General features: G+C 39.0%; 13 protein-coding genes across 13 annotated transcripts; 5 read left to right on the top strand and 8 right to left on the bottom strand.

Annotated features, from left to right (window-relative positions):
• Positions 1-555: 555 nt before the first annotated feature.
• Positions 556-2,004, bottom strand: FSST1_010367 (uncharacterized protein; the record flags this gene model as incomplete). Its single annotated transcript, XM_083233391.1, has 1 exon — positions 556-2,004. One exon carries the CDS (start codon positions 2,002-2,004, stop codon positions 556-558), a length of 1,449 nt encoding a protein of 482 aa, XP_083080063.1.
• A 736-nt stretch (positions 2,005-2,740) lies between these two features.
• FSST1_010366 (uncharacterized protein) lies at positions 2,741-3,812 on the top strand (the record flags this gene model as incomplete). The annotated part of the gene is made up of 3 exons (XM_083233390.1): positions 2,741-2,929; positions 2,988-3,350; positions 3,405-3,812. 3 exons carry the CDS (start codon positions 2,741-2,743, stop codon positions 3,810-3,812), a joined length of 960 nt encoding a protein of 319 aa, XP_083080062.1.
• Positions 3,813-4,048: 236 nt separating this feature from the next.
• FSST1_010365 (chorismate mutase) lies at positions 4,049-4,567 on the top strand (the record flags this gene model as incomplete). Its single annotated transcript, XM_083233389.1, has 1 exon — positions 4,049-4,567. One exon carries the CDS (start codon positions 4,049-4,051, stop codon positions 4,565-4,567), a length of 519 nt encoding a protein of 172 aa, XP_083080061.1.
• Positions 4,568-4,763: 196 nt separating this feature from the next.
• On the bottom strand, positions 4,764-6,652 carry FSST1_010364 (aldehyde dehydrogenase family protein; the record flags this gene model as incomplete). Its single annotated transcript, XM_083233388.1, has 10 exons — positions 4,764-5,050; positions 5,097-5,406; positions 5,457-5,489; positions 5,541-5,601; positions 5,648-5,863; positions 5,916-5,973; positions 6,024-6,038; positions 6,087-6,116; positions 6,165-6,294; positions 6,347-6,652. 10 exons carry the CDS (start codon positions 6,650-6,652, stop codon positions 4,764-4,766), a joined length of 1,446 nt encoding a protein of 481 aa, XP_083080060.1.
• Positions 6,653-7,714: 1,062 nt separating this feature from the next.
• On the bottom strand, positions 7,715-9,656 carry FSST1_010363 (HET domain-containing protein; the record flags this gene model as incomplete). Its single annotated transcript, XM_083233387.1, has 3 exons — positions 7,715-7,745; positions 7,798-9,349; positions 9,425-9,656. 3 exons carry the CDS (start codon positions 9,654-9,656, stop codon positions 7,715-7,717), a joined length of 1,815 nt encoding a protein of 604 aa, XP_083080059.1.
• Positions 9,657-10,042: 386 nt separating this feature from the next.
• FSST1_010362 (uncharacterized protein) lies at positions 10,043-12,064 on the bottom strand (the record flags this gene model as incomplete). The annotated part of the gene is made up of 1 exon (XM_083233386.1): positions 10,043-12,064. The coding sequence occupies one exon, from the start codon at positions 12,062-12,064 to the stop codon at positions 10,043-10,045; it is 2,022 nt and encodes a 673-aa protein (XP_083080058.1).
• A 5,928-nt stretch (positions 12,065-17,992) lies between these two features.
• Positions 17,993-18,952, bottom strand: FSST1_010361 (Alpha/Beta hydrolase protein; the record flags this gene model as incomplete). Its single annotated transcript, XM_083233385.1, has 1 exon — positions 17,993-18,952. One exon carries the CDS (start codon positions 18,950-18,952, stop codon positions 17,993-17,995), a length of 960 nt encoding a protein of 319 aa, XP_083080057.1.
• Positions 18,953-19,195: 243 nt separating this feature from the next.
• FSST1_010360 (uncharacterized protein) lies at positions 19,196-19,849 on the bottom strand (the record flags this gene model as incomplete). Its single annotated transcript, XM_083233383.1, has 1 exon — positions 19,196-19,849. One exon carries the CDS (start codon positions 19,847-19,849, stop codon positions 19,196-19,198), a length of 654 nt encoding a protein of 217 aa, XP_083080056.1.
• A 437-nt stretch (positions 19,850-20,286) lies between these two features.
• Positions 20,287-20,652, bottom strand: FSST1_010359 (uncharacterized protein; the record flags this gene model as incomplete). Its single annotated transcript, XM_083233382.1, has 1 exon — positions 20,287-20,652. The coding sequence occupies one exon, from the start codon at positions 20,650-20,652 to the stop codon at positions 20,287-20,289; it is 366 nt and encodes a 121-aa protein (XP_083080055.1).
• A 36-nt stretch (positions 20,653-20,688) lies between these two features.
• FSST1_010358 (Zn(II)2Cys6 transcription factor) lies at positions 20,689-21,948 on the bottom strand (the record flags this gene model as incomplete). Its single annotated transcript, XM_083233381.1, has 4 exons — positions 20,689-21,051; positions 21,099-21,230; positions 21,279-21,827; positions 21,889-21,948. 4 exons carry the CDS (start codon positions 21,946-21,948, stop codon positions 20,689-20,691), a joined length of 1,104 nt encoding a protein of 367 aa, XP_083080054.1.
• A 634-nt stretch (positions 21,949-22,582) lies between these two features.
• FSST1_010357 (uncharacterized protein) lies at positions 22,583-23,458 on the top strand (the record flags this gene model as incomplete). The annotated part of the gene is made up of 1 exon (XM_083233380.1): positions 22,583-23,458. The coding sequence occupies one exon, from the start codon at positions 22,583-22,585 to the stop codon at positions 23,456-23,458; it is 876 nt and encodes a 291-aa protein (XP_083080053.1).
• A 555-nt stretch (positions 23,459-24,013) lies between these two features.
• On the top strand, positions 24,014-25,424 carry FSST1_010356 (class I SAM-dependent methyltransferase; the record flags this gene model as incomplete). The annotated part of the gene is made up of 9 exons (XM_083233379.1): positions 24,014-24,058; positions 24,112-24,152; positions 24,200-24,337; positions 24,389-24,455; positions 24,511-24,538; positions 24,595-24,607; positions 24,659-25,085; positions 25,144-25,228; positions 25,276-25,424. 9 exons carry the CDS (start codon positions 24,014-24,016, stop codon positions 25,422-25,424), a joined length of 993 nt encoding a protein of 330 aa, XP_083080052.1.
• An 825-nt stretch (positions 25,425-26,249) lies between these two features.
• On the top strand, positions 26,250-27,520 carry FSST1_010355 (uncharacterized protein; the record flags this gene model as incomplete). Its single annotated transcript, XM_083233378.1, has 2 exons — positions 26,250-26,665; positions 26,713-27,520. The coding sequence occupies 2 exons, from the start codon at positions 26,250-26,252 to the stop codon at positions 27,518-27,520; spliced, it is 1,224 nt and encodes a 407-aa protein (XP_083080051.1).
• Positions 27,521-27,536: the final 16 nt, after the last annotated feature.

The raw sequence follows: 27,536 nt of genomic DNA, 5'->3' as shown, positions 1-27,536 counted from the left end.
AATAAAACCCTATTCGGTAATGGTTTGCGATGGTGGAGGGGTTCCAGTCTTCAAGTTCGGCAGATGTTGCTTTCGTCATATCATACTACATCAAAACCTCAACGTTTTCTCTGTCCTTATATGCATGTGCCTTGCGAGATGTTCCACGTCATCAAAATCATCTAAATTCCAGTAAGGCGGTTAGACCTTCTATCAATCAGACGATTAGTAAACTAACAAGATCAATGTACATGATTGGATACTTTCAGAACAAGCGTGGAGTTACCTTTGTTATGCTTTCCGAGTAAGAATGGCTCACATCGCAAGCTAAACTAAAATGGTACCCTGCTTCCGACAATCGTTAAAAACCTCAAAGGTCACGCTACTAGCGTCAATTGACTCAGCGCATACTCAATGGGACGAAGCCTCAACATGAAGACTCGCAAGCTAGAAAATGGACAGAAGGTGGGCTTTTCACACTTGCTTCCATGTGGTAGATATTGTGCAACATGCAATAACTTGCGATAGAAGCAGGCGGGTATTCTTTCACTGGTCTGACTATGTAAGCACGGTATCTCACATCAAACCAACCAACAAGAACAATAACACCGTAGAGCTGCTGACGATTGTGACAAAAGTACTAGAGCTCTGTAGCAACAGACTTGCCGTACCCGAGTCACTACCCGAGCCACTAGACGAGCCATCATGTTCCGAAGGCAATGTATTATCCGGCGGAGGAGTCTCATATGTGGCATCAAACACCAAACCGTCTTTGCCTGTTCCATTTATGCGTGTACTATTCTCACGCACAAGGCTTCCTTCAAAGGAAAGACTGAAGGACATGTCGAGTCTCCAAACGTTTAACTCGTCGTTATTCGTCAGGTATTGGAAGTATCCGAGTTCAAATGGATCGTCAATCGTGTAATCTTGCGTGCCTTCTTTGTAACCGTCCCCGCAATATGCCTGTCGTAGATTCATCCAGGGCATTACTCTATCAAGACTCGATTGAAGAGTAAAAGTCATCTTTGAGGCGCCGATGCCCTTCATTTCAGCCACTGCACCAGGCTCTAGCCAAACCGTAGGCGTCGTCGTGTTGATATGGTCATTGCTGGAAAAGTTACTGCGTTGGAGTGTTTTGTATTCGTCGGAGGATGGAAGTTCAGAGTTCCAAGCGCATACATCACTAAAGGTTATGTACTGGCTCGAGGCGGGCTCAACTCTGTCAGTGTCCGGATCCAAGTCAAGCAGAGGTGGTTTTGTCTTGTAGACGGCACGGGCAGAAATATTCTCAATGTCGGAATTGGTGATTTTGGTCGACCAGTAGGGAGTGGTATTTCTATGACGGTCTGTGGCATCTGAAAGCGTATAGCGTCCTATGGAGGTATCATAAAAATAGGTGCCACCGTATGGCGTTCCAGACACGACGAAATCGCTCGATCTAAGGTGTACCCATCGTTGATAAATGTCAATGTAGGGCCCGGTGGCCCCCAGAGTCTGGTCGGCTGGTTGGAACCCTAATAGTCTCCAATGGAAAGGGTTTGCATCTGTTTTGTTTCCTGTTGGGGCGACCAAGAAGAGAGCTGGGTATTTGTACGTGTTTGACTCATCATCAGCCATACCACAGGCTCCGGGGCCCTTGTCTAGCCACGCCGAGCTATTTGTGATGTGGTGCTGTATTGTCAAGGTGCCATTGTAGTAGAGCCCCGGGATACCATAAACAATTTCTCGTTCAGTCAATTGCTGACATCCACAGGATTTCGGGTCGCATTTCCAGCCGGTGTCGCTCTCATCAAAGATACCATTATTCTGGTAAGACCATGGATTAAAGCCTGGGGGAGGATTATCGGCTGTACCGCCTCCACTGCCACCTCCACTGCCACCTCCAGATCCGCCCCCGCCACTGGAACCACCACCACTGGAGCCTCCACCAGAACCTCCCCAGGAACCTCCGCCACGCCTGGCAGCGACTGTGTTCAGATACACAAGGAGAAGAACAATAATGTTGGACCGTAGATAGGCCTTCATTTCGAGTGTGTGGGACCGCGTCAATAAGAAACTGGAAATGGGCTTGGCAGAATTAAATAACATTATCGCAGGTCTTGATTGTAGATAATGTGGTGTGCAACTCTTTCAGCTTCATCCAGGGATTTGCATCCTTCCCAATATTCCACCTCTGAAAGTTGTAGAACAGTGTCTCAAGTTCAGCCATCAGACAGGGATTAGAAGCTTGAATCATCCTTATTCGCCATCTTCTGTGCGTGCCTCACAAGAATTATCACAATAGCCCAGCCCTCTTATTGGACTGATCGGACTGCTCCCTGATTTATTTTCGGCCTTATGATCTCATCTGACTCAGCAGGGATAACGGCGGCTAGCTTATAGTGGTGTGATCATTACCGCTGTGAACTTTAACTTTATGCTTCAATATCGCTTAGACGGATCTCGATTTATTTGTTAGACTAGATAGCACTGTACGTCTTTAGATTACCAAGCTCTTGGACCGAGCCTCTTTTCTTAGAGTGCGTGACTATTACTGAGTCTCATTAAATAATTGGAGATCATTACCTAAAGATCCTAGCATGTCAGCATTGGGGGCGAAGCAGATGTTGATCTTAAAGTCGGACCATAAAAATAATAAGCAAAAGGAGTCGGGCCCCCATTTGTTTTCCACAATTTCTAAGCTCTCCGTGAGCATCTCTCTACGATCATCGACTAGTCACTCAAATTTACAGAACACGAAAATATCCCAAAAGCTGTCATCATGTCCGACTTTGACCATCTAAAAAAGGCGACCGACATCGACCCCAATGTCTGGTACCATCTGACCGAAGAGAACGTCGACGATTACGATGGAGACTTCAAAAGCATGCTACAAACACAAAAGGAGGATAGTGGGGAGGATGGGTTTCGTGTCTTTTCCGTTGCCAACAGGAAAACATACTGGCAATTTGTACGTTCCATGCACAAAGACACAATATCATGTCCAAGTTTTCTAACAAAGCTCCCAGCAACCCATCGGTAACAAACCAGGCCGATACTCCCTTCGCTGCTCCGAAACGACTACACGGAAACAGTTCGCTGTATGTTATCGAGATTGGGAATCGGTCGAGAATCGACGCACACGCGCCTGTTTAACCGACAGTGATGGAACCGAGTCGCAACAATGGGATGTGTCTCTATGGGGGACGAATAAGACTGAAACGTATTTATTCACAAACGTCGCAAATGGCACCAAGTATCATCTCGATGTGATTCCTGGTGCCGCCGTCTTTATGAGCCCAAATCTTGACGGATACCAAAAAAGGCAGCGCTGGCTGATGACCAGTGTCAAAAACGTTAACGATGATGCCTACAGCACTGTTTTCACAAACGTAAGTCTGCCTCCAGCACTTGGATATCAAACTTGATGGCTCACCAATATCAAGCCCCCTCCCGAGTCAACACGTGACGCAGGGACGACAACAGATTCGTCCAGCGAAGCAGCCACAGACTCCGCTTTGTCCTCGTCCTCCGATTCAGGTTCTAGCAGCCTCTCGAGCGGTGCGATTGCAGGTATCGCAATAGGAGCCGTACTAGGCGTTCTTGCCTTCGCGCTGTTAGGATTCTTTCTCTGGCGACGTAAGAGACGCAACAGTGGCATTCCTACTAAACCTGATGAGGCGATGGCTAGTCACAGCACACCTATGGGAGACCATTCCCAGCTTGCCGGTTACAAGACACCAATCGACAGAACTCCCGTAAATTCAACATCACCACCGCCACTTCACGAATTGCCGAGTACTCAGAACCCCGTTGAACTCCCTGCAGTCGAGCAGAGACACGAGCTGAGATAGATATCACTACGGCGATTAGAGTTCGCGGTGGAGTACGAATAGAGTTTCGGCAATCGTCGCCGTTACAAGCTCACTTAACTTTCAAATGACGTGTATGACAATCGGCAGTTGGCAAAGCAGCTCTTAAAAGAATTATAAATACCCCATTTCATCTCCTATCTGTATCGAATACCACCTTGTCTTTTGACTCAAACGATCGACTCCAGCTTCTTTTTCAACAACCACATTGCCCAGATATGCCGTTATTGTCAACAGCTTACCTCCTTCTCGAAGTCGCTGCCCTCGCAACATGCACCTCATTCTGCAGCTATCAACCATCCTCGAACGCAACCCTTGAAAATTTCCCCAAGGTGTCGCCTGGTTCTCCTTACGACCCCAATATCTTATCCGAAGTCCCTGTCGCATCAGTGTGCAGCTCCGCCAACGCGACCGAGGAGCTCTACTGTGCCAGAATATACATTGACATTATTGATGAACAAATCGCCTTTCTCTACGCTCGACGCCTAGGCTACGCTGCCGTTGCTGGGTTCGCAAAGTACGGACAGGGTGTGGAATTGAATGATCCAAGTAGAAATGAGGCTGTTGCGGAGGGTATGGCGCAGAGGGTTCTTAAGTATGGGGGTAGCAAGGAGGCAGGGAGGGTCATGGGCGGCGAAGGATGCCAGATTTATGTGAGCTTGGAGTTTGAAGTGTCGGAGATCCGAGGGACTTGTGATTCTGAGTTTCGAGAGGACATTAAAAGAGACTGTAATTAAGCGGTACCTTGAATTGGTTTTTTATTCTACCTGATATGAGAATCCTACGCACCTGATCAGATAGGCATTTTACTTTGAGTGTTCTGTTCGGCAGTCAGGGTTAGTTGCTGTAAGCTGGAGCTAAAACGATGCCAAGATTGAATGTTTATTTTTATGTCTCAAGCTAATAGTGAGAAGCGAGAAGGATGTCTCCACTCTAAGCCGCATTGAAGTACAGGGACTTAGTTGTGCAGTACGCCTTGATACCCTCGATTCCATGCTCAGCACCAAGACCACTCTGCTTAGCACCACCAAAGGCAACATTGTAGTTGAGCTCGTGGTGTGCGTTAATCCAGACTGTACCCGCCTGGATCTTGCCGGCCATTCTCTCGGCCTTCTCCATATCCTTAGTCCAGACAGAGGCACTGAGACCCATAGGGTTGTCGTTGGCACGTCGAAGGACGTCCTTTTCGTCGGTCCACTTCAACACGGGGAAGACAGGGCCTACAAAATGTTAGTGCCATATGGTTAAAATGACAGTGTGACTTACCAAATGGCTCCTCGACAACAATTCTTGAATCATCAGGGGGGTTCTCGACAATGGTAGGGGTGATGAAGTATCCCTTGCCGGCTGTTGATGCACTGGTGGAACCAGCGGCTAGCTTGTAACCCTTGGTCTCGATATCGGAGAGCAGATCCTTCACTCTATCGAACTGCATGTGGTTCTGTACGGGACCCAGAGCTGTGCTACTGTCCAGACCATCACCGACAGTAAAGCTGTTGACGGCTGCGGCCAACTCCTTCACCAATTCGTCGTAGATAGACTCGTGGGCGTAGATTCGCTTGATGGCCATGCAGAGCTATTTTCTTCATTAGTCAAGCTCAGTTCAGAGGACGTTCCGTGACTTACCTGACCAGAGTTCATGAGAGCTCCGAAAGCAATCTAAGTAACAGAGTCAGTACATCTCTTTAAGTCTTCCTTTCAAGAACTGACCTTGGGAGCAACCTCCTTAACATCAACATCATCGCAGACAATGGCGGGATCGTTTCCTCCCCTGTCTACGTTAGTCATTGATCACTAAATTTCGAGAGTCGACTCACAATTCGAGAGTGACGCGCTTAAGCGTTGATGCAGCGCTCTGCATGACCTTCTTTCCAGTGGCTGTAGATCCAGTAAAGCTGACCTTATCGACGCCGGGATGCGCTGTGAGCCAAGGTCCAAGGCTATCGTTACCGCTGAGTGCTTGAACGACACCTGCGGGGAAATACTGTTGGGCCAGCTCAGCGAGCTTCAGTCCACAGTAGGGAGTGAAAGGACTGTTCAGAAGAGTTATTATGCTTGTTTCGATAAAATCATCATGGAACTTACGATGGCTTGAGAATGAAAGCGTTACCGGCAATCAGAGCCGGGCCGATCTTGGCAGTGGCTGTGGGAAAGGTTAATACTATGAAAATAAACGAGACAAGATGGTTTTACCTAAGAAAATAGGGACTGGATTTGTTAGCTTTGTTCAAAGTGTTCTCAGGAGGGTTGACTTACAGTTCCAAGGAACGATGCCGACGGCAACACCTATTGCTGGTTAGTTCGAGATGCTAGATTAGTTGTGAGAGGACGCACCCAGAGGGACGTATTTTGTAACGACTTTACGGCCTGGCTTGTCCTCAATCAATTCCTGAGGATCAGGTAGCTCTGCATATCCCTTGAGGAACTGAACAGCCAACATGATCTCGTATTGGGCCAATTGCATCTTTTCCCTCATTAGAACAAATTCATTATGAGAATACAGCCATTAGACTTACAGACTTTCCTTGCTCCTTGACCAGCAAGACAGCAAGGTCATCCTTGATAGCATCAATACCCTCGGCATATTTGGCCACTAGGTTCTGTCGCTCCTTGTAGGGAACATCAGCCCAGGTCTCAGAAGCCTTCTTGGCAGCTTCAACAGCTCTGTCGACATCTTCTTGGCTTGCAACAGGCACTGGGTGGTTCTTCTCAAGAGTAGAGGGGTTGGTGTTCTGAAGGGTCTCCTTGGTAGTTTCGAGCTTTCCGTCGATGACGTTGAAGAACTCGGTGAAGTTGAGTTTTGTGTTAGATTCGGCGGCCATATTGACTGATTTTGATAACAATTATAAAAATATGATTTCCAAGTCCAAATTTCCTTGCAGTGGATGTTACGTTGGTTAGTACTTATAGCTGGAAACAACTCAATGCCGTCACATGTTTGGAGACACTAGGAACGGATGTTTCATCCGCCGGTGCTATTTCAAGATAAGTCCGAAGCGGTGAACACGTCTCCTGAAACGCTGGCCGAAAAGCGGATTCGCAGCTGAACGGAGCTAGGTTAGATACTGCAAAGAGGCCGTTGTCTAGTTTTAATTGTGGAATGGAATCCGCTATTAAGGCATCAAGACCATGCTGTACGTTGATCATGATGAAGGGAGTTACATTGCCCTGCGATATGCCGAGATGCCGAAATCTATTTCCAGCATTCTCTACCAGATGTTCAGATTTCATATATAATCCATATATTAATGATTGATCAATTTGTTTGAGTTTAAAAGATAGATGGAAGGATTTAAAATGCTGCGTCTCCACTAGTCAGGCAATTTGCCACTAGAGTAAATGAAACTAAACATGATCCACATTAATGTAACGTCTTCAAACGGTCAAAGCTTTAAATGGCGCCACGCGTTAACCGCCAGATTGAGTTTGCCGAAGTTTTATATATACCCTGAAGTATAACCTCGGCTTGCTGAATTGAAGACATATATTTGTTATCATGGTTAATATCAAACTTCAAAAACTGACAGAAAATCAGGTGATACTAAATTTGCATTTCGGCAATTGTTCTAATCCCCTAGGAGCTTGATCCTTTTTCACAGAGCTAATGTTGATATTATTCGAGATCAGTTTAACCGGCGTGCTTTTTTTAACAAGACACGCGGCTCTAAAAAGCAATTGGCACAATTATTTAAGAATACTATCAGATGTTAGTTTTCAAAACTTCGAATGCAGTATTTACACCAAGTCTATTTCTTTCCACGCGACAGTCCCTTCAGCAGCCTCCCCATTCATCACACCATGTACATAACTCTCCCCAATCAGTGTATAGCACCCCTCATGATCACCACTCTTCCGCAATACCAATGGCACAGGACATCCCGATACTACCCACACTTCGTCTCCAGCTTGCGTCGACTCGCAAGACGAACCCAAATACCCATTATCCGTAAGAAACGGACGCCGATACCGCGACGTCACTCCAATAACTGCAAAACATGTTTTCCCCGTGTTCCTGATATCCTCTATCCATGCCGCTTGTTCTGACATGGAAAGCACTTCCTCTGAAGGCCCACTCAGTAGGTTCAACTTGACCAATAGAGATTTAAGCTCTGCATGGCTTGGAAAGGCACTGTCAGGAATGTGGGAAGCTAGATCGTCGAGTATACGATAAGCTTCGAAGCTTCTTTCTGCGGCAGCTAATCCGTCCTTTTGTAAGGTCTTCTGAAAGGCTCCGGCTATCCACATAAGTACCAAGCTTTCGAAAGCTTTACTATCAACTAGCTTGGCTGGCCGGTTGGTAAAATCGTGGTCCCAGATCAATGTTCGCCAGAAGGCCTCCATGGACGATTGACCTGTATGTGCATAGGTACGATCCATCTTGAGTAGTATTTCTACCCAATCGTGTACGCCCGCGGTTATGACCTTCTCGAAAGATCCGCCAAGAAGCCTCACCGTGCCGAGATAACTACCGTGAACTTTGAAAGCTTTGCCTCTCCGGGTAGCACCATATCGTACCGTACCACTAGCATTCGGTCGAGTCACTGATTTGAAGCCCGGTGAAAATATTGAGTTCATCCCTGTAGACGGACCAAAGTCTGGACACCAAGACGGAAGGTCTGCTGTCACACGTCGAACTGGGTCTTTGACTAGAGCCAGTAGAGTCAAGTCTCCAGTAGCTTCAAGTATCTCAGCCGCGATGGATTCAAGTACCTGTGATGCTGGTATGTTGTAATTTGGCATGGGATGTTGAGGAATGGTAACGCCTTGTTCGTTGGCCACATGTTGAAAAACTCCCCAAAGACCGTATACGGAATCTCTTGTATCTGTAGCTTGAAAGCCAGTAGTCCACATGAGCAGTTTCAGCAAAATCGTAGATATTAACCCTGCCGACCCACGCATATTTTCGACTTCAATACCAGCTGTCATGTCGATTAATGAAAGCACATCGGTCCATGTACTACGAGAGCCTTTACACCACTCGCGTAGCATCTGTATCTTCTCTGCCCTGTAAAGGTGATACCAGTCCAATTGATGAAAACTGCGTCCAGCTCCTGAAAGCTTTGAGAAAATGGCCCCTATAACGCCACTCAAGTGTAAAAAAGCCGCCGTATAGCCAATTTTGTCGAATGAGATGGTGAAACCGTCGCAAAAAATGTCAGCTTCTTTGGCCAAAGAAACTTCTTGTATAATCCACACCCTAGAAAACCAACTGTATTGGAAAAGTGAGACAAGTCCATCAATCTCTTCCATGGTCAATGGTGCCAGGCCGTATCGAGACTCCATATCCTCCATTCGGTAACAGAAGTCAAATTGCTGATTCTTGATGATACGTTTCGACTCTCGTGTGGCGACCTGTGCTATGCGCTCTGTAGCTTTGAGGCCTGCCATCAAGTCAGGTGTGGGTGCTCCAAGCCATATGAGAACGCGATCTGCTCCACCATAAACCCTATCCATAGCAGAGACTTGACACTGGCGCTCATCGATATCATCTTGGTTGATGCATAGCGCGTCGATCCAAACTGGTTTGTCTGGGAACTACTGATGAAGTTGAAGAAGGGCATCGTAGAGATTAGGTGAGGCGTTGATCGATTCACCATTTAATACGATGGATCGTCGGCTTTCTGCTGTGTAGTCTGAAACATCCTCTCGAGGTTTTCCCCAAGTATACGACAGCGCGTAGTACTCTGGCTTTGCGTTCTCCTCAAATTCGTAAGTCTTTAGCGTTACGCTAGGCAGTTTGAGGTCGGCATCGTTAGGCGTTACTGACAAACGAATGGTAGCAAGCCGTAGATGGTTTGACCTTAGTGAATCATGGTAGATGCTCATTTTACGAGAGGGACAGATGCTTTCATTTTGTAAAAGAAACTAGGACCACGAGCCATTTAAGTGTTGCTACTATTTATTGAACAAAGTAGCAAGACCTCCAATACGTGGATCAATGTGTCGCCGGTAATCTAAGCCACGGCACGATGGAAGCGCTAACGACTACTAAATCCTTCTGGGATCGTATATTGACCTATTAAAATATGTTCCTTCGTCATAGACTTATAAAATCATTTGGCTGTATTGCCAGAGGCGTAGCTTCTACATTGTCAGTTTGTATGTTCAACCTGGGACGTTAATGATCTTACGTCTGGAGACCTTTGGGCATAGATTGACGCAAATCCTAAGACTGTAGTTAAGCAAATTTACGGAAATTTAAATTTCAGAAACTAATCTGTGATTTGCTCAAACCCAGGAGGCCACGGAAGGAGAACATTATCCCTCTTGACATTTTTAAAAAAACACAATCCATGAATCCAAGACTTGATTTCCAGGCAAGGAAGTGATGGTTCAGTTCCATTCACAGAATCCACCAGATTTACCTCCAGCGATACGTGGCGATCCAGATCGTTAGCTCCGTACTTGGTAGTATTTTGCCTTCTGGCAGAAAACGATGTAAAGACCAGAGATGATTTATCTAGAGGAACCTTGCGTCGCCTAACTAAACGGGTTGTCTTCAACTCCTCATACTTTTCGTCTTGGCAGATGAAGATTGCCCGAGAACGAGAGCGAGAACGCCGCCATGAGGGCTCCCACTTGCAAGCTAATCTCAAAGTCTTGCCAAGGTAAATCGCGTCAGCGAGCTCTATAGCCATTTGTCTCATATAAAAGGTCGTAACATTATCACAGTACTCTGGATAAAGTGCACTGGCCGCGTCACAGTCGAGGTACTCCCGAACGTCATTCGCGAGGTCATTCGCGAGGTCATCTTCGAGATCTTCAAGCGTATTTTCAAGCTGAGTGAGCAGTTTGCGTGCTGGAAGATCCAGTATTCCCTTCGGTTTTTCAACCCAAGCAGATCGGCGTTTGATGGAAGACGCGTGAATTGTCTTCCCAAGGCGCCACAAATGCCCCTTTGTCAATATGCCTTGACTCGTGAGTTCGACGTCAGTAAGACGACAACCTTTGTTGAAGGATAGACTCGGCTGGTCGCAGGGGGCAGAAAACCTTTTAAAAGACTGCGAAGCAATAAAATCCAACACATTCATCTGTGATGCTTGGTGTACAAGGGTGTCGTTACACAGTAACTCTCCATTTAGCAAAAATAATGCCAATTTGGAGAGACTGAAGCTGCTCCGTTTGTCGCTCAGCTTCTGAACGTCAAGGCGCGTAGAATACTGACAGCAGTTTGCGATTATCGCCAGCTGATCCCAGTGTCGCTTCAGATTCCGTTTACTGATACCCAAGAAGATTGTTGGTGACATAGACATGTTCTTTTCCAATAGTAGTGTGTACCTCCCAGCAGTTTCAAGAATCCGGCTTATCGCCTGACTGTCTTCAGGCGGCAAAGAGCACATCGCGTCAAAGGCTAAACAGAGCCGGGTAGCCTCGTATGAGAATTCAGTAGCATCGATACAGAGCTCGTCAGGTATATCAGCGAAGATTGTGGCGCCATAGGACACTTTGTAACGCTGCAAGTTGGAGGAATGAGGAACAAGAAGACATAACCCGCATCCGGCACGGTAATTCTCCTGGAATATCCACCCTCTTTTCCACCAACTGTCTTCTGTCAACCTTCTCAACAGCCCCAAGGCCCTCCTCGCCTCTTGAAGATGAGTCTCTCTTGATAGCTGAAAGATCAACTTCGACTTATTGTATCTTACCAGATCACCGCGAAGTATTCTTGCCAGGAGCTTCAGGTCGCTGACAATTTTAATAGGAGTCGTGAGCAAAGCGACAGGGTGTGAACTCAATTTGTAAACAAGGTCCATAGTCTCTATTCCTTGACGGTTTCGGTAGCATTCAATATGGTCGCAACTTGCTCGCTCACAAATAGCCTGCTGAAGACTATGTTGATCTATCCACAGCAGTTTGATCCTGAATTTCCGCATATACTTGGTGATGCGATCGAAAACGCAATCTCTGACTTTGGAAGGATCGAAGGTTCTCTCATTTTCGTGCATCTGAACTTGGTAGCCACCGGAAGTACGTTTTTCATCCTCAGACGCATCCCACGTATACGATAAAGCGACATATTCATGGTTGTTGAACGCATTAATCGTTTGACGAGATAAAAGAGTGCGCGGATATTTATTTAGCGCTAAACATTCCAGATTTTGGACAAAGGGCAAAAACTTTTTCTGTCCAATTTGACTCTTTTGGATGTCTAAGAGAAGTTCAACAATAGACTTTCCATGATCGCGAGAAATCTTTCCCATAGTGACATCCGAATCGTTGTCGTTATCACACATAGTAATGGTGTGCTAGTGGAGAGCAATAGTAACTGGATATAATGTAACTTTGCAGGTTTTCGATAATAGAAAGAATTTTTCTCTTGATGAAAAGCATCGGCAGTCGCATGTGCGATGAGACTGTGGCTTTTATACCTAATACTGCCACTATAATGTTACAACGGTGCTGACAAGTCTGGGTAAATTGGGTGGGCTTTCTAAACTAATTGATGCACCTTTGGAAAATTACTAATCGCAAAAGTGGAACCACGCGTACGCCATGATGGCATGGCATGCAATGGCTTGAAACTCGATTGTGGATTAGAACGTTATCTCGGTTGATATTTAAGGCCCCCTAAGAAAATGTTATATCTTCTAAGTACAGTAAGCACTAAGAAGTTATTGCTAATAAACCTAATGCGCAAGTCCTACTTCCTATAGTAAATAATATTCTTTATAGGTATTTTTTATTAAAGAAGTAGGCTATTTAATAGATTAATCCTAGTTATCTTAATATTAAGGTTAAAGATTAAATATAATAAATAGTATATAGATAGTCTAATCTATTAGTTATATATATATAGCTTAGAGGGATATATTCTATTTATAGTTAAATCTTTATTTTTATATTAATTAATCTTATTACTTTACTTTAATAGGTTATAAGCCTAGATAGCAGATTATATAATTATTCTTATTTATTATTATTATTTTTACTTTATAATTTAAGTTTTATAACTTAACTTTTACTATATAAATAATTTTTATTAATATTTATAATTAATTATTAAGTTAATTATAATAAAATAACTATAGATTTATTTAAAAAGTATTTTTATTTAATAAATTAAAAAATCCTTTAAGGCTAAAATAAATTTATTATTAAATAATTTAAAATATTAATTAGCTAATAAACTTAAAGATAAAGAGATATAAATATAACTTATATTTATATAAAATATTAAAAAAACTTTTTTTTTTTTAATATTTATATAAAGAGAAATTTTTATTCTTAACTATTAAAATAAAAAGAATTATATCTTTTAACCTAGAAATAAATAAAACCTATATATAGTTATTATTTATATTATTACTTATTCTTTTAGATTTATTAGTATTTAAAGATATTTTCTTTATTATAAGCTTAATAAATTTATTTAAATTTATAATAAAATCTTCTTTTTTAAATATAGAATTTAAAGATATAATATTAATAAACTTAATTATATTAACCTAATATATTTTATTAAGTTTAAATAAAGAAAATAATAATATAATTATTATTATAAATTATTAATAATATATCTTTTAAGGAATATAGTCTTAATTATTTTACTTAGATTAATAAGCTAAAGTCTTTAGATTAAGCTATTAAGTAAATAAGAGAAATTAAGGACTATCTTATTATAGTAAAGTATAAAGATCTTTTAATTTATAATAGAATTTAGCTATTTTTAGCTATAATTATTATAGATTTATACTAAGAAACCTTAAATATATAAGATAAAGTATAAAAAAGTAAATAAGAAAAAGTAATTATAGCTATTAAAAATAAATTAAATTATAACTATAGGAATATAATAAAGAAAAGTATTATAAATAATAAGATAATTAAAAAGATTATTAAATTTACTTAAAATTATTTTTATTTAAAAGGAAATACTTATTTTTAATAACTTAATTAAAAGTATTAAAAACTTTATTTTAAGAATTATAATAGTATTATATATTTTATAAATAAACTTTAAAAAGCTAGAATTATATTATTAAAATTAAATAAAAGCTTTACTATTAAATACTTTTAATTTATTAATAAATTCTTTATTAAATTAAAGCTAGCCTATTTAGTCTTTTTAACCTTATTCTATTAAAACTATAATATATTTCTAGAAAAAAATATAAATAAAGTAATTATAAAATAACTTATATTATTTAATAATATAATTATAAAGGTAAAATAAAAAGAATAAATAATAAAGTAGTAAAATAATTAATAGATTATATTAATTATAAGAAATAATTTAATAAGGTTAAAAGATAGACTTAAAGATAATAATAAAAATAAACTAATTTACCTAATATATAATTAAATAGGATATAATATTAAAGGATATTAATAAGTATATTTATATTTAAAAAGAAAGTTCTATATTAATTAAAATAAAAAGAATAAATATTTAAAAATTAAAAATTAATAAAATTACTTTAGAAATAATTATATTATAATAGTTATAATAAATAAAATCTTTAAATAAGGAATAGGCTTTATAGTATTTAATAATATATTATTATTAGCTAGACTATTAGAAACTATATAAATACTTTAAAAGATCTATATCCTTAATAATAATATATCCTTATATATATTCTATTAGCTAATAAAGTTTAGCTATCTTAAACCTTATTATAAGAACTTAATTAATAAAATTATAGATATTAAAGTTATATTAAGAGGTATTAATATATATAAGATTAATATATAAGTAAGTAAAGTAATTATCTTATAATAATCTCTTCTTATCTTAGATATATATATAAATCTAGTATTAGTCTTTATATTTAAAATTAAAGGAATATTTATTATATTTAAATATAAAAAGGTAATTATTATTTAATAAAAATAAATAATAATAATAGCTATTTAAAAGAATAGAATTTATATTATTAATAAAAAAGAATAAGAAATAAAAATAGCCTTTACTTTATTTAAAATATAAGATTTAAACTTAAGAATTTAATATAATAAATTAAAATATCTTAAAAAAAGAAATATTAAGAAATTATAAAAATAATTTATAGGACTTTAATTAATAATACTAAGATTAAAGTATAATAACTATAGTTTTAAGAAAATAAAAAAAGTCCTTTATATAAATAATATTAAAAAGGGTATAAGAATATTTAAAAGTCTTTATATAGATATAGCTAGTTTATTTTTAATTAAGGGAATAAATAAATATAGATATTAAGCCCTCTTTATTAATAATTATATTATAATATTATAAATTTTTCTATTAAAAGAGAAATTAGAAATATAAAATACTTTCTAAAAGTTAATTTAATTAAAAGAAATAATTATAAAATAACTTAAATTTTTATATTTTAATAAAAAAAAAGAAAATATATTATATTTATTTTAATAATATTATAAACACTTAAATATTAGAATACTATATATTATAATAAAATAATATTAATAAAATAGCCTTATTAAAGTAAAAAATTAAATTATTTTAAAGAAATTAAACCTAGTTATAATCTTATTAAAATTACTATTAAAATAGTAGCTATTTATCTTATATACTTATAATTATATTAAGAATTTAAGTCTTATAGCTAAGAAAAATAAAACTCCTTAAGAAGCTTAAACTAATAAAAAGCTAGATTTAAGATATTTTTAAATTATTAAAAGTAAAAGGTATATACTTATCCCTTTAATAAGATAAAAGAAAATAAATAAAAAAATAAGACCTTATAGACTCTTAAAATATTAAGGGTTATAGAATTATATTCTGCTAAAAGATAATAATTAAATCTTTATTATAAATAATATAGTTTTTAATAAGATTTCTACTAAGAAAAAAAAAATAAAGGAAAATAATTAAAATATATAAAATATCTAGCTTAAATATAAGCTAAATATTTTTAAGTTATTTAAAGATATTTATATAGCTATAATATATTAAATAAGATAATTATAATAAAGTTTAATTAGCTTAAACTTTATTTAAGCTATTTAATTATAATATAAGATATCTTTATATATAATATTAAAAGATAATATATTAATAAGTTATTACTTAATACTATTAAATAATAAAATTATTTATAACTTAATTACTATTATCTCTCTATTTTAATTAAAGAAATAAGATAATATTATAATAGATATATATAAAATATCTTATTTAACTATATAATATTATTTTAAATTTACTTTACTTTAATTAATATTATAATAAATATTAAGGTTTAAACTTATAGCTAAATTATTAAGTCTAAATAATAGATTTTTATTTATTAGCTTTATAATACTATATACTCTCTTAGTATATAATCTTAAACCTAAGATATATAAGTAAGTAATAAAAAGTAATAAATAGAATAAGTAAAAGAAGGTAATAAATAAAAAAATAGCTTTAATTAAAAATAATAATATATAGTATTTTACTTATTTACTATAGAATATATCTCTTTTATAAGGGAAATAACTTTTTAAAATTAAATAAAAAGCTAATAAATAAATTATTAAATATAAAAAATACTTTATTATTTAAGGCTTTAAGTAATAAGAAGGTATTAATTATTATAAGATATTTATATTAATTATAAAACTAATAAGCTATAAAGTAATATTTATAATTATAGCTATAATAAATTAAATAAATAGATATAAAAACTATATTCTTATATAGAAAGATTAATAAAGATATATAGATATAATAACTAGAAAGGTTTAATAATAATTTAAGATAAGTATATAAATTAAATAAGGCATTATATAATCTTAAATAATTCCTAAGAATTTAATATTAAATATTATTAAAATATTTAATTAAACTAGGTTTTAAATTAGTATATATTAATATAGGAATATTTATTAAAGACTTAATATATATTATTATCTATATAAATAACTTATTAATTATTAGATTAAATATAAATAAAATTAAAATAGTTAAGAAATAATTATTTTAATAGTTTTAAATAATTAACTTTAAACTATATTATTATTACCTAGGAATTATAATTAAGAGAGATTATATAAAAAGAAGACTATATTTTAGTTAAAAGATATATATTAAAAAGGTATTTTATAACTTTAAAATAGAAAACTATTATACTATTAAGATATTAATATCTCTAGATATAAAGTTTAAAGAAGTAAGACTAAATTACCTAGCTTTAAATAAAATTAAAACTTAGTATATAAAAGTAATTAGTTTATTAATATATATAATATTAAGAATAAGATTAAATATTATATATATAGTCTTATTATTTAATTATTACTTTAAAAACCTAATAGAAGAATATATTATTAGGGTAAAAAGGGTTTTATATTATTTTAAGGGAATAGAAAACTATATTTTAATATTTAAAGGATAATTAAAAAACCTTTTAAAATATTATAATATAGACTAGGGAATAAACTTAAATATAAGAAAATTAACTATAAAATATATTTTTTAACTTAAAAGTAATATTATTAATTAATATTTAAAATATTAAATAATAGTTATATTATTAATATATAAAGTTAAATTTATAGCCTAGATATATATAATAAAGGAAATAATATAATTATAAAAACTATTATAAGATTTAATCTCTAAGTTAAAGAAATAGCCTAATTTAATTATAATTATTATCTTTAAGGATAATTAAAAAGCTATTATACTTATAAAGAATCTATAATATTATAAAAAGATAAAATATATAGTAATTAGAGAATATTATTATAAAGAATAGGTAAAAATAGAAAATATTAAATTTATATATATATTAATATATAAATAAATAGCTAATAAATTAATAAAAGGATTTTCTATTTAAAGGTTTAAAGAGTTTAAATAAGCCTTAATTAAGAGTTATAATAAATTTAAGAATATAAGTTTAAAACTAATAGAAGTAAATTAATAAGATAACTGCTTAAATAATATAAAGTTTTCCTAAGGCTTTTTATTTAAGTTAATATTTTATTTTTATTTAGGTTTTTTACTTTATTATTAAGATAATTATAAGATTAAGAAGATAAGATTATATTATATATATAATCTTAAATTAAGTAAAAGTATTAAGATTAAAGATTAAATATAATAAATAATATATAAATAGTCTAATCTATTAATTATATATATATAGCTTAGAGGGATATATCCTATTTATAGTTAGATCTTTATCCTTATATTAATTAATCTTATTACCTCACTTTAATACTTAATTCTATTAAACTTTAATATAATATGCAACAGCCCTCTTTATAATCTCGACAATTTCATCTGCTTGTCTCCAAAGATCATTATGATCGCCAGTGGCTGGCATCTCAATGACCTCGAGTTTGGAATTCTTCTTCAAATGCTCCTCCATGAGGTCTGTCTGAGAATACGGGACAAGACCATCATTTTTGCTCTGGGCAATGACGACAACCTTTCCTTCAGGCCACTCTTCCGACCAGTCTGAAACTATAGTAGGGCAGATATCCCTCCAAACAGTCTCATCATTTCCAAATGCATTTTTCGTAAAATCGACGTAAAGAGGCTGGAGTTTCTTGTGGGACTCTGGTGGATTGTTGATGAAAGTTGTCAAGTCATATAGCCCATTCAGAGGGGCGATGACCTTGGGTTTCTTCACTTTGGGCGCAGCTGCCCCCCATCGATCCGGATTCATTATTGTCTGGAAGGTCAACGTTGCGCCACAGCTATGACCAGACAAAACGTAATCGTGAGCGACGCCAAGTTCGTTTTGGAGATATGCAATAGCAGAGAGTACAGCGATGACATGATCGGGGTGTTTGGCTGTACGAGCGGTATCCACAGGTTGCGAAGGATCGCGAGGTGGCGAAGGATGAGTAGGATGGTTAGGATGGCTTGAAAGCGGGTAGTTTATCGAAGCAATGCCCGAAATATGAGACTCTGTGTCACTCAAGAGTTTAAGGGCTGCTGCTTCGAAGGACGAGGAGTCGACTAGAGGGTCACGCCATGCACCACCATGGATATAGATGACCCAAGGCCCTTGATTACCAGGAACAAAATCAGGTACCGGGAGAGTGTGGTTGTTTGCGGCTTTTGGTACCCAGACATCGAAAGTGTGAAGGTAAGTTGCGTTTGCTGCGTATGAAGCTCGATGTTTATGCCAGCTAACACCAGAATCAACCCATGGAATCGAGGACCACACTAGAGAAGCCATGGCGACGTGCATGAGATGACTTAAAATCAGCAGGGGATCATGTTCTCTGTCTTGAGATTATGTATTCTAAAATTCCATTGAACCTCGTCGGAAATATGATAACCGGAGTGCGGGGTTGAAATGAGTATAGGGTGCGTTAGCCGCCAGCGAAAGCGTGCTCGGAATCTGGCCACCAGCCGGACCTACGGCTCAAGCCATTCATGTTTAGAGGTGACGTAAGAATGGAATTGCTCAATTGAATAACTATCTGGACTTCGTCTCCTCGTAGTACTCGGGATATGTCGTCTTATATCCCAAAATAAACCGTCCCCAAAACGCTGCGCTCCAAAGAAGCAACCTACTCGCAATCTTTCCCAGCCACTCCCATGGCATTGGTACTGCCAGCGGTGTGTCTCCATCATGTAAAAACACCATTAATTGAAAGAAACTCGGTGGCTTTCGTGCTTCTCTGCAATCGTCCAAGTATCCAAAGAAATTCCGAAAGAATCGCTGCTCATTCTCATAAGACTCAGGCGCCAATTGGATATCAACAACCAGATCTTCCGTCTCTGATGCATTCTCAAAGCGATGATACCGTCCTGCTTTGATGGATGCTTTACGCTGCCCGCCAGGCTCGTCGGAGAGAACGGCGAATGGCTCCTTGGAGATGCCACGGTAGAAATGACCTATGCCAGATTGCACGTTGAAATATTCATCCTGATGGATATGATAATGGAAAGGAGGAGCGACAATTGAGACGCCATGTTCCTTTGTTGTTGGCGGAATGCGATGCGTCATGATGTAGTCCGAATTTGGCTTGTCAAATTTGACTGAGGAGCGGCCAGAGTCGTAGGTAATGGGGTTATTCCTTGCATTGTTGGTGCGTGGCGGCTGTGCTGACCGTAGAAAAGACAACATATTGGGCAGTTGATTTGACGAAGATTTATGTCTAGCTAATGTAAGAAAAGGAACATGAGCTTGAGTTAATTGTGTAGTGACTTTGCTTTGAAGGGAAGTGAGCAAGTCGAGCTGCAGGGCGAATTTCGGGACTAATTATTACAGATTAGGAGAATGTTGATGTCGATCTCGGCAAACGCACCATCGGAAGCGGCCCGACATTCACGGCCTACGCATCGATAAGAAAGTACGATTTCCTGCTTAATCACCCAATGCTGTACATATAGTCGTTAATATTACTTCATTCTTATGCTAAAAGGGAAGATATACTTATCTTGCATAATTATTAGAATGCATATTCCTAAAGGTTAATAATAAATTTATTATTTATACTTTCTTAAATCTATATCTTATGGTAGTCTAAGTGAGCGACGTTAAAAAGCTATACACCAATGTTTTTATGACAGCAAGTCTCGTGCCAAGCCAGTAGAATACCAGGCAAGTTTCAAACCATAGAAATCTCTAATCATATCAAGCCTCATCTGGCAGGTTTCCACCTGTTGACGCGTGCTATGTATACTTGCAATAGCAACTGACAGCGGCCATACCATATGGTACATAATGGCTATCTGCCGTCGAGGTACAGCAACGGGTTGTCCCCTTGCATCGACTTCGCCGAAAACATAGGGCAACGCGCTGCAGAATATGTGGATAGTCTTCTTCAGAGACATATCAGCAATAGCAGCCGCAGTTTCGCCCAGTTCTTTTTCAGGACTATCCAATAGGCTAAGTTCCAGCAATGAAATTGAGCATTTGTGTACCATTGTGAAGAAGACGATCAGGCATGACGAAAAGAAGCATCAAGTGCAAGCTGTCCATTGCGAGTCGAAAGCAGCAATAGTTTGGTCTTCGGAAGCAACTAGGCGTTTTTCAGTCTGCGGGTTGAGCTTTGGCGGCATTGTCTCCTGTTCGGCTGAGGCGAGTTGCCGAGTTATTTCCAAGGCTTGTTGGATGAGTTTTGTAAGCATGGCGCGCTGCTCAGTTGGGGGGTTGATTGGTGGATCATTTAAAGTTGTAATCCTTTTAGCTGCCCTGTAAAAATCGCCACAGTGAGCAACGACCAGGGCGAGACGCATTACAGGGTTGGATGTATCCATCTGACTTTCGGGAATAATGAGGCATTCCATCTTTTCTTCAGATATAAGCGATGGGACTTGCTTATTCTTGTGTCAGCATAAGTATCTTGAATCAATCATCAACATCTACTTACCAAATGCACAAAGATCCAACCATATAGCGACGATGAAATATTACTTAGGACTTTCTGCCCGACACGTTCGAACAACATCGCGATGCCTTTCATGTGCACAGTTTTTATATCTTGGCCTTGGCACTCAAGATCCTCGAGACATTGTTAGCGACATGTAGTTTGTGGAGGACGGTGACTTACTTCAATAATGCCTAGCAGCATGAGAGATGTCAGTGTCTCCTCCTTTAGAGTCTGTCTATTTGATATAGAAAGTTCTCTATTGACCGACTTTAAAGCAGCTCCGTAATATTTCTTGGCCGTGAAATACAGCGTTGAAGATTTATAATGTCGGGAAAGTGATAGGTATGCTACAGCAAGGGTAGTTGGACGTATGCATGATGCACAGTCAGAGTTCCTGTACATGCTCTCAAGGAAATCAAGGTGGCCTCGCAAGACACCTGGACCAGGATAGACGCAATACTCATGTATGAAGAAATTCAAGGACTCGTCGTCAAGAGACGGCTGCGGTTGGCGAAGGACAGGAACGAGCACCTCTGTCGCCCTTGAGCCTGCTTCATAATCTCGGTTAGACCATTCCTCAATCGCGACTGTGCGCGAGCCATTGCTGCTGTCGCGCTTAAGGCTCTGACCAGGCTTTCCACAGTGTCGAACGGCTAATTGGCGATGATAGCCCGGACAAGGTGCCCTGTAGCGCTCGCATTTTTCACAACCTGGGCGTCTACCATCGCACTGACAAAAAAGAAAGAGAGGATTAACATGAGATGTGCGCTGACAGTTTGGATCAACATACCTTGATTTTCCTCTTCCGGCAGCGGAGACAGCCCTGGCTAAGGGTACCAGGGAAGACCATTGAACAGACCTAATTGGTGCCAAGATGACTCCTAAGGTAATAAAAAATAAAAACACGGTTTACTTCTCTTGTTCGTCGGATTTAACTTCTCAACCGGTGAAGAGAACGATGTAGGGGAGAAAGTCATGTAGTCTAAAAAGGACCAATCAAGTGTAATCAATTGCTGATTTAACCCTTTTAGGACCTAGTAAGCGAACTGCATTATTCTTTCCGAAATAGGTTTAGTGACAGGAGCTTGAAGCAGCAGTTGTGGCAGTTGTGGCTGCTTCGATATACCCAAGTAAAGTTCACAACACACCAGGTACTTCTAAGGGAAATTAAGCACTGTTGAAACTGTGAAACTCTTATCCAAGGTAAGGGCCAAAACAAATAAATACTTTGTTTTATCAATGGTGGAATTTCGAGACTATTAACGGGTAAATCAATTTAAAGTCAATAGTATGAAAATGAAATAAACTCTAGCGCGATAGCGTTCTGTCTTTACGGTCTGTGTCCTGGAACCATTGAATCTAGACCCCATCTTCATTTTAAGTAGATCGAGTAGAAAATGTAAATTTCCCAAATTCCCGCATCCATCTCGTTTTTACTTTCAATCCTTCTATTCATTCATTTTGTTTTGCTCAGTTTACTCAACATGCTTTCTAAAACACTCATTATTGGGGCTGTAGCAGCCTTGGCTTCGGTGGCCGATGCTAGCCCCTGTAAGCCATCGTCTGCCACAGCAATTGTTACAACAACCGAAACCACCTCTGCTGGCTTTTTATCCGAAACTGGCACCTTATCGTCTTCCATTGGGACAAGCCTTTCCATCAGCGAGGCAGAGACAACGACAACTGCAGACCCTTCCAGCACTGGGGTGCCGACCACGACAGCCGAGGGTCCTTTACTTACTAATGCCGGCTTCGACGATGGAACAACTGCTCCTTGGGAATTAATCACCCCACGAGACGACATATTAGTCCTTGGTAACGCCTTTGACGGACCATCCTCTGGAAAAGTCGAGTTTGGTATCCAAGATGGCCAACAATACTCCAACCTTATCCTTCAAAAGATCAACAAGAAGGCACTCAAAGAAGGCTCGTACAGTCTTGAAGGTCGCACTCGTGTCGATTACTTCAGTGAAGACGGCGACGGTTGCAGTACTATTATCACGGCATGCATTAGGGGATCTATGGGGAATTTTATTCCTATCCGTGAATCGGTCATGCGTGAGAGCGCTGAGGAATCAGTTGGTGACTGGCATCAATTGGCTACTACTTGCAAAATCACTAAAGCCATGCTGGATGATGATCTTGACATAAATGTCTTGTTCGGATTTTACTGCGCTAATGCTGGTGCCTACCTTGATTCTGTCGATTTCAAGCCAATTGAGGATACTGAAGCTACTGCAACCACCATGGCTTCCAGCAGTGATATTACCATAATGACGACAACAACGGCTACTACTACCGACGGCTTAACAACAGTTCCCGAGGCGACTAGCAGCACGACTATAGCAGAAGATCCCTGAGGGGGAATGGACCCTGCTTGACATAACTTGTATATTCGCCAGGCGGAGTTTGTCTCAATAAGACTACATTGCTTTTTCGTTCTGATTCAGCTGCATCAACTCTGAGGTTAACTTGGATGCTGCGACATTTTATCAAGTTCTCTAATTTATTTGTATCCTGGCTCTGCTAGTTTTTTTAGTATATTATTCAACTCTACAATTTTTTATCCTTCTCTTATAGTTCAATACATTCACACTATGTTCAATGCGTGCTGTACGTCCTTGAGGATTTTTATTTTTCACTTTATAAGAAGATCCATGCTCGGATCAAGATATGATCTGATAAAAGTGGCCGTCACACAGCCCACCATGATGCAACATCAGCATACTGCCTATTCGCGAGCCCAGGGTTCCCCTCTCCAACTCATATTCCCTTAATTCGAACTGTCAACAAAATATCTCTCGTATGAACTTTGACACAGTTGAACCAGTATCGCCTGACCGTATTTCCTTATGCCGTCACCCAAAAATAAATCACCAACTGGGTCATCATCCCCAGCCTCAGGGCCAAAATCAATGCCGTCTCCAGAGGCTGAACTTGTACCCGCAGAAAATGATGACGTGAGAGTTTGAAAGATGTTCTGTCCCGCTAATGATGCTAACCTGCTCAAAAGGATGTTCAAGACGACGCCGACTCAACACTAGAAACAGATGCGTGAGTTTTGTTACAGTCATGTATAATCTATGCTGACAACATTTTAGTAATAGCTCAACTGCCTCGGTTTCGTCGAGCATCCTTCATTATAGAAGTGTTCAGGGCCGCACCTTTCATAGCGACAAGTTCGTCACTGAATACTCTTTTCCTAATGATGAACAGCAATTAGAGTCTGTCGATATCAGGTGAGATTTGATACTCTAATGCCTTTTACGTTTTGCTCATTGGGGTCCCAGCCATCACTATTTGACGGTTCTACTCGACGGTCAGCTATATCTTGCTCCGATCGGAAACAACGTCCAGGTGCGCGGGATGACACTACAAGTATTAAAAATTCTAGGTGGTAACAGGTGATTAGAAAGCGCTTGACATTGGGACAGGAAGTGGTAAACGCCTCCATAAGATTCGACCGAATGACTCTCAAAGCTAACAGACTAACTAGGAATTTGGGCAATGTACGATGATTACAGAATTCGGCAAGAGAAATAATGTTAACAAACTTGCAGAGACTTTGCCGATCAGTTCCCGCAAGCAGAAGTAACAGCGACTGATCTCTCACCCACACAGCCTAAATGGGTTCCCCCAAATGTGCGTTTCGAGATTGACGATGCCACCGAAACGTGGACCTGGAAAGACGATACATTTGATTTCGTCCACATGCGTTATCTCTTTGGGGCTATCCAAGATTGGACTGCTTTATACCAGCAAGCCTACCGTGTCTGTAAGCCTGGAGGCTGGGTTGAGTCTGTTGAAGCCGACATTCATTTTCGCAGCGACGATGGCACTGCTGAAGAGGAAGAGGTCTACAAGCTATGCAACAAGCTGTATGAAGAGGGTGGTAAAGCGATTGGTAGAACCTTTTTCGTGCATGACCTGCAGCCAAAGGGGTTGGCAGATGCAGGGCTTGTAAACATCAAAACGGTGGACTATAAGGTGAGTATTCAACCGCTCAGAGTTCGTGTACAAAGCTGATTCCACGTGCTATGTGAAGATTCCAATTGGAGGTTGGGCCAAAGATCCAAAGTTGGCTGAAGTTGGCCGATATGTCAAGCTGACGTTGGAGAATGACATGGAAGGTAAGTCGTTGATAACCTCGTTCTTTTATATTTTCTGATTGGTGAAGGATACACTCTACTGTTGTGGAATGATGTGCTGCAGTGGCCAAAGGATAAGTATCAGGTGTTTTTGATGAGGGCACGAAAGGCTCTCAGTAACCGCAGGATTCATGGTTATTTCGTGGTGCGCTATGTATACGGCCGCAAGCCAGAATAGCACTACGGTGTCCCCAGATTTTGACTGTAGCTGTACATCTAATAATTAATTACTACTCAATCAGTAGATGTTCAGTACGAGACCTTTACTATCCCCACAAATAATTCATTACCTCTAACGTAACGCCTTTGCATAAATCTGACCGGCAAGATTCAATGTCGTAACAGATGGAACGTGGAGAAAGTTAGACCCTACCAAGAATCTAACACCTTGCAGGTAAGCGGCGGTCTTATCATTATGGCTTTGCCTTGCATTGCACTGAGCTCTCTGATCTAAGCTCTCTCATTTCAAGATGCTCCAGACTGGCTGATTGACATTCCAGAGCAACAGGAGGATCTTGTATTATAGTTCAAGTGACCTCAACATGCCAATTTGCACTTTGGAGTAAGAAGTGTAAGCAATGTTGGATATATTGTATATAATATATTATATATATGCGGAGTAAAATGTAGAAGGATAAGATGTATTATCACTGTTCTAAACAGTTATATATCATTATCGCTAAGCATTTGCTATTTTCTTTATGGCTGATGTATTTTAAGTTATTCTTATCCCTGTGTCTACTGTAGGGTACTCTCCGAGATATTGCTCCTTATTAAAGTCTTACTATCTATACCCGCTCTGATACTTGCGAGACAGTGTGGGGCTTGCAGAATTGGTGCCTTGTGTTTACCCCACATCGGACAGCCTGATGGTTGTTTATGCCTCACCGAGCCCGATTCGTTTCAAGATTGAAATCAAAAGACTAAAGGAAATATACTTTGTTTAGCGTTCATATCTAACGTCCTTAGAGTTTAGAGTTAGTACGCGAAGCGGTGACCCATCATGGGCGATCCGCTAAGTGTGGCGTCAGGACTCATTGCCATCGTCACTGCAACACTGCAATCAAGCAAGATACTCTATGAGACTATTCAAAACTTCCGAAACCACCGCACTGCAGTTTTGGATCTTGTTCGAGAACTGAAAGATCTTGAATCGGTTCTTAGGCCGCTGCAAGATCATGTGCGCACCGACGAGACCACGTTCTTGCCGCTCAAAGTTCCCCTCATTCAATGCCGACAGGCGTGCGCAGATTTTCAAACCCTAATCGAGAAGAACAGCAGGCGCACTCGGGGAGAGGGAAGGACAAGCTTCAGAGATTGGGCCAAGTTAATGTACATGAATGGCGATATTGTTTCGTTCAAAGAACTTTTAGCCGGTTACAAAGGGACCATATCCATAGCACTGGCTGACGCCAACCTGTTAGTTTCTCGCCCTAAAAGAAAAGGTTTCGCTAACTTGCTCGCAGACGCTCTTCCAAGGTTACTCTTGAGGTTCTGAATGATTACAAGAACTTGATTTGCGATACGAAACTTGATCTGGAGAAGCATCTGAAAGACATCGACTCCAAATTGCAAGACATAGTATCTCAGGGCGCAACCACCGAAGCTACCGAAGGTCATACCAATCTCCAGAAATTCGAAAAGGAAAAAGAAAGTACAGAACGATGCCTCGACTATTTGAAACATCTCCTTGAAGACATCAATGGGATGAGTTTTCAACCCATTCTTACTGAACCAGTCCCGAATGCAGCTTCAATGTCTATCTCAGCCAATAACATGACACTCGCTGATTCTCTCACTATTTCCACACTCAAATCATGCAGCTATAGTCTCTCAGACGCCATCGACCGCCTTGAATCGCACCGCGATAGTACCGAAGAGAATCTTCAGCTTAGGTCTTTGGCTCAAGGTTTGAATCAGGAAATCGACCCTAGTGCGAATTTACAGACACTTCAAAATGAGTTGGAAAGCACGAAACAGTGTTTAAGTGTCTGTGATCGGGCATCGGAATGGGCTTCGTCAGGAAGGGTGCACGTGGTTGAAGATATCAGTATGGGGGACGATGGAAAACAAATATGCGTGTCTACACTAGGAGATCTATTCAACATTAAGGGAGCTAAGGCTGGTGACGGATCGCTTCAGTTCTTTGGGTCTGTTTCAGAGGCTAGTCTCAACGAGGTGCTGAGATCCCAAAACCGCCGGCAATATGTGCGCAATGAAAGGACGGTAGACGAGGTTTGCGTGAGTGGAGGGTATACGCAATCAACTAGATAGTTTCATTCTCTTCTTT

This window comes from Fusarium sambucinum, chromosome III, assembly GCF_050947815.1.
Source record: "Fusarium sambucinum isolate potato_lamoka chromosome III, whole genome shotgun sequence".
In the NCBI taxonomy this organism is placed as follows: domain Eukaryota; kingdom Fungi; phylum Ascomycota; class Sordariomycetes; order Hypocreales; family Nectriaceae; genus Fusarium; species Fusarium sambucinum.
The sequence above is the reverse complement of the archived record's forward strand: the minus strand, read 5'-3'. Positions and strand labels throughout refer to the sequence as shown.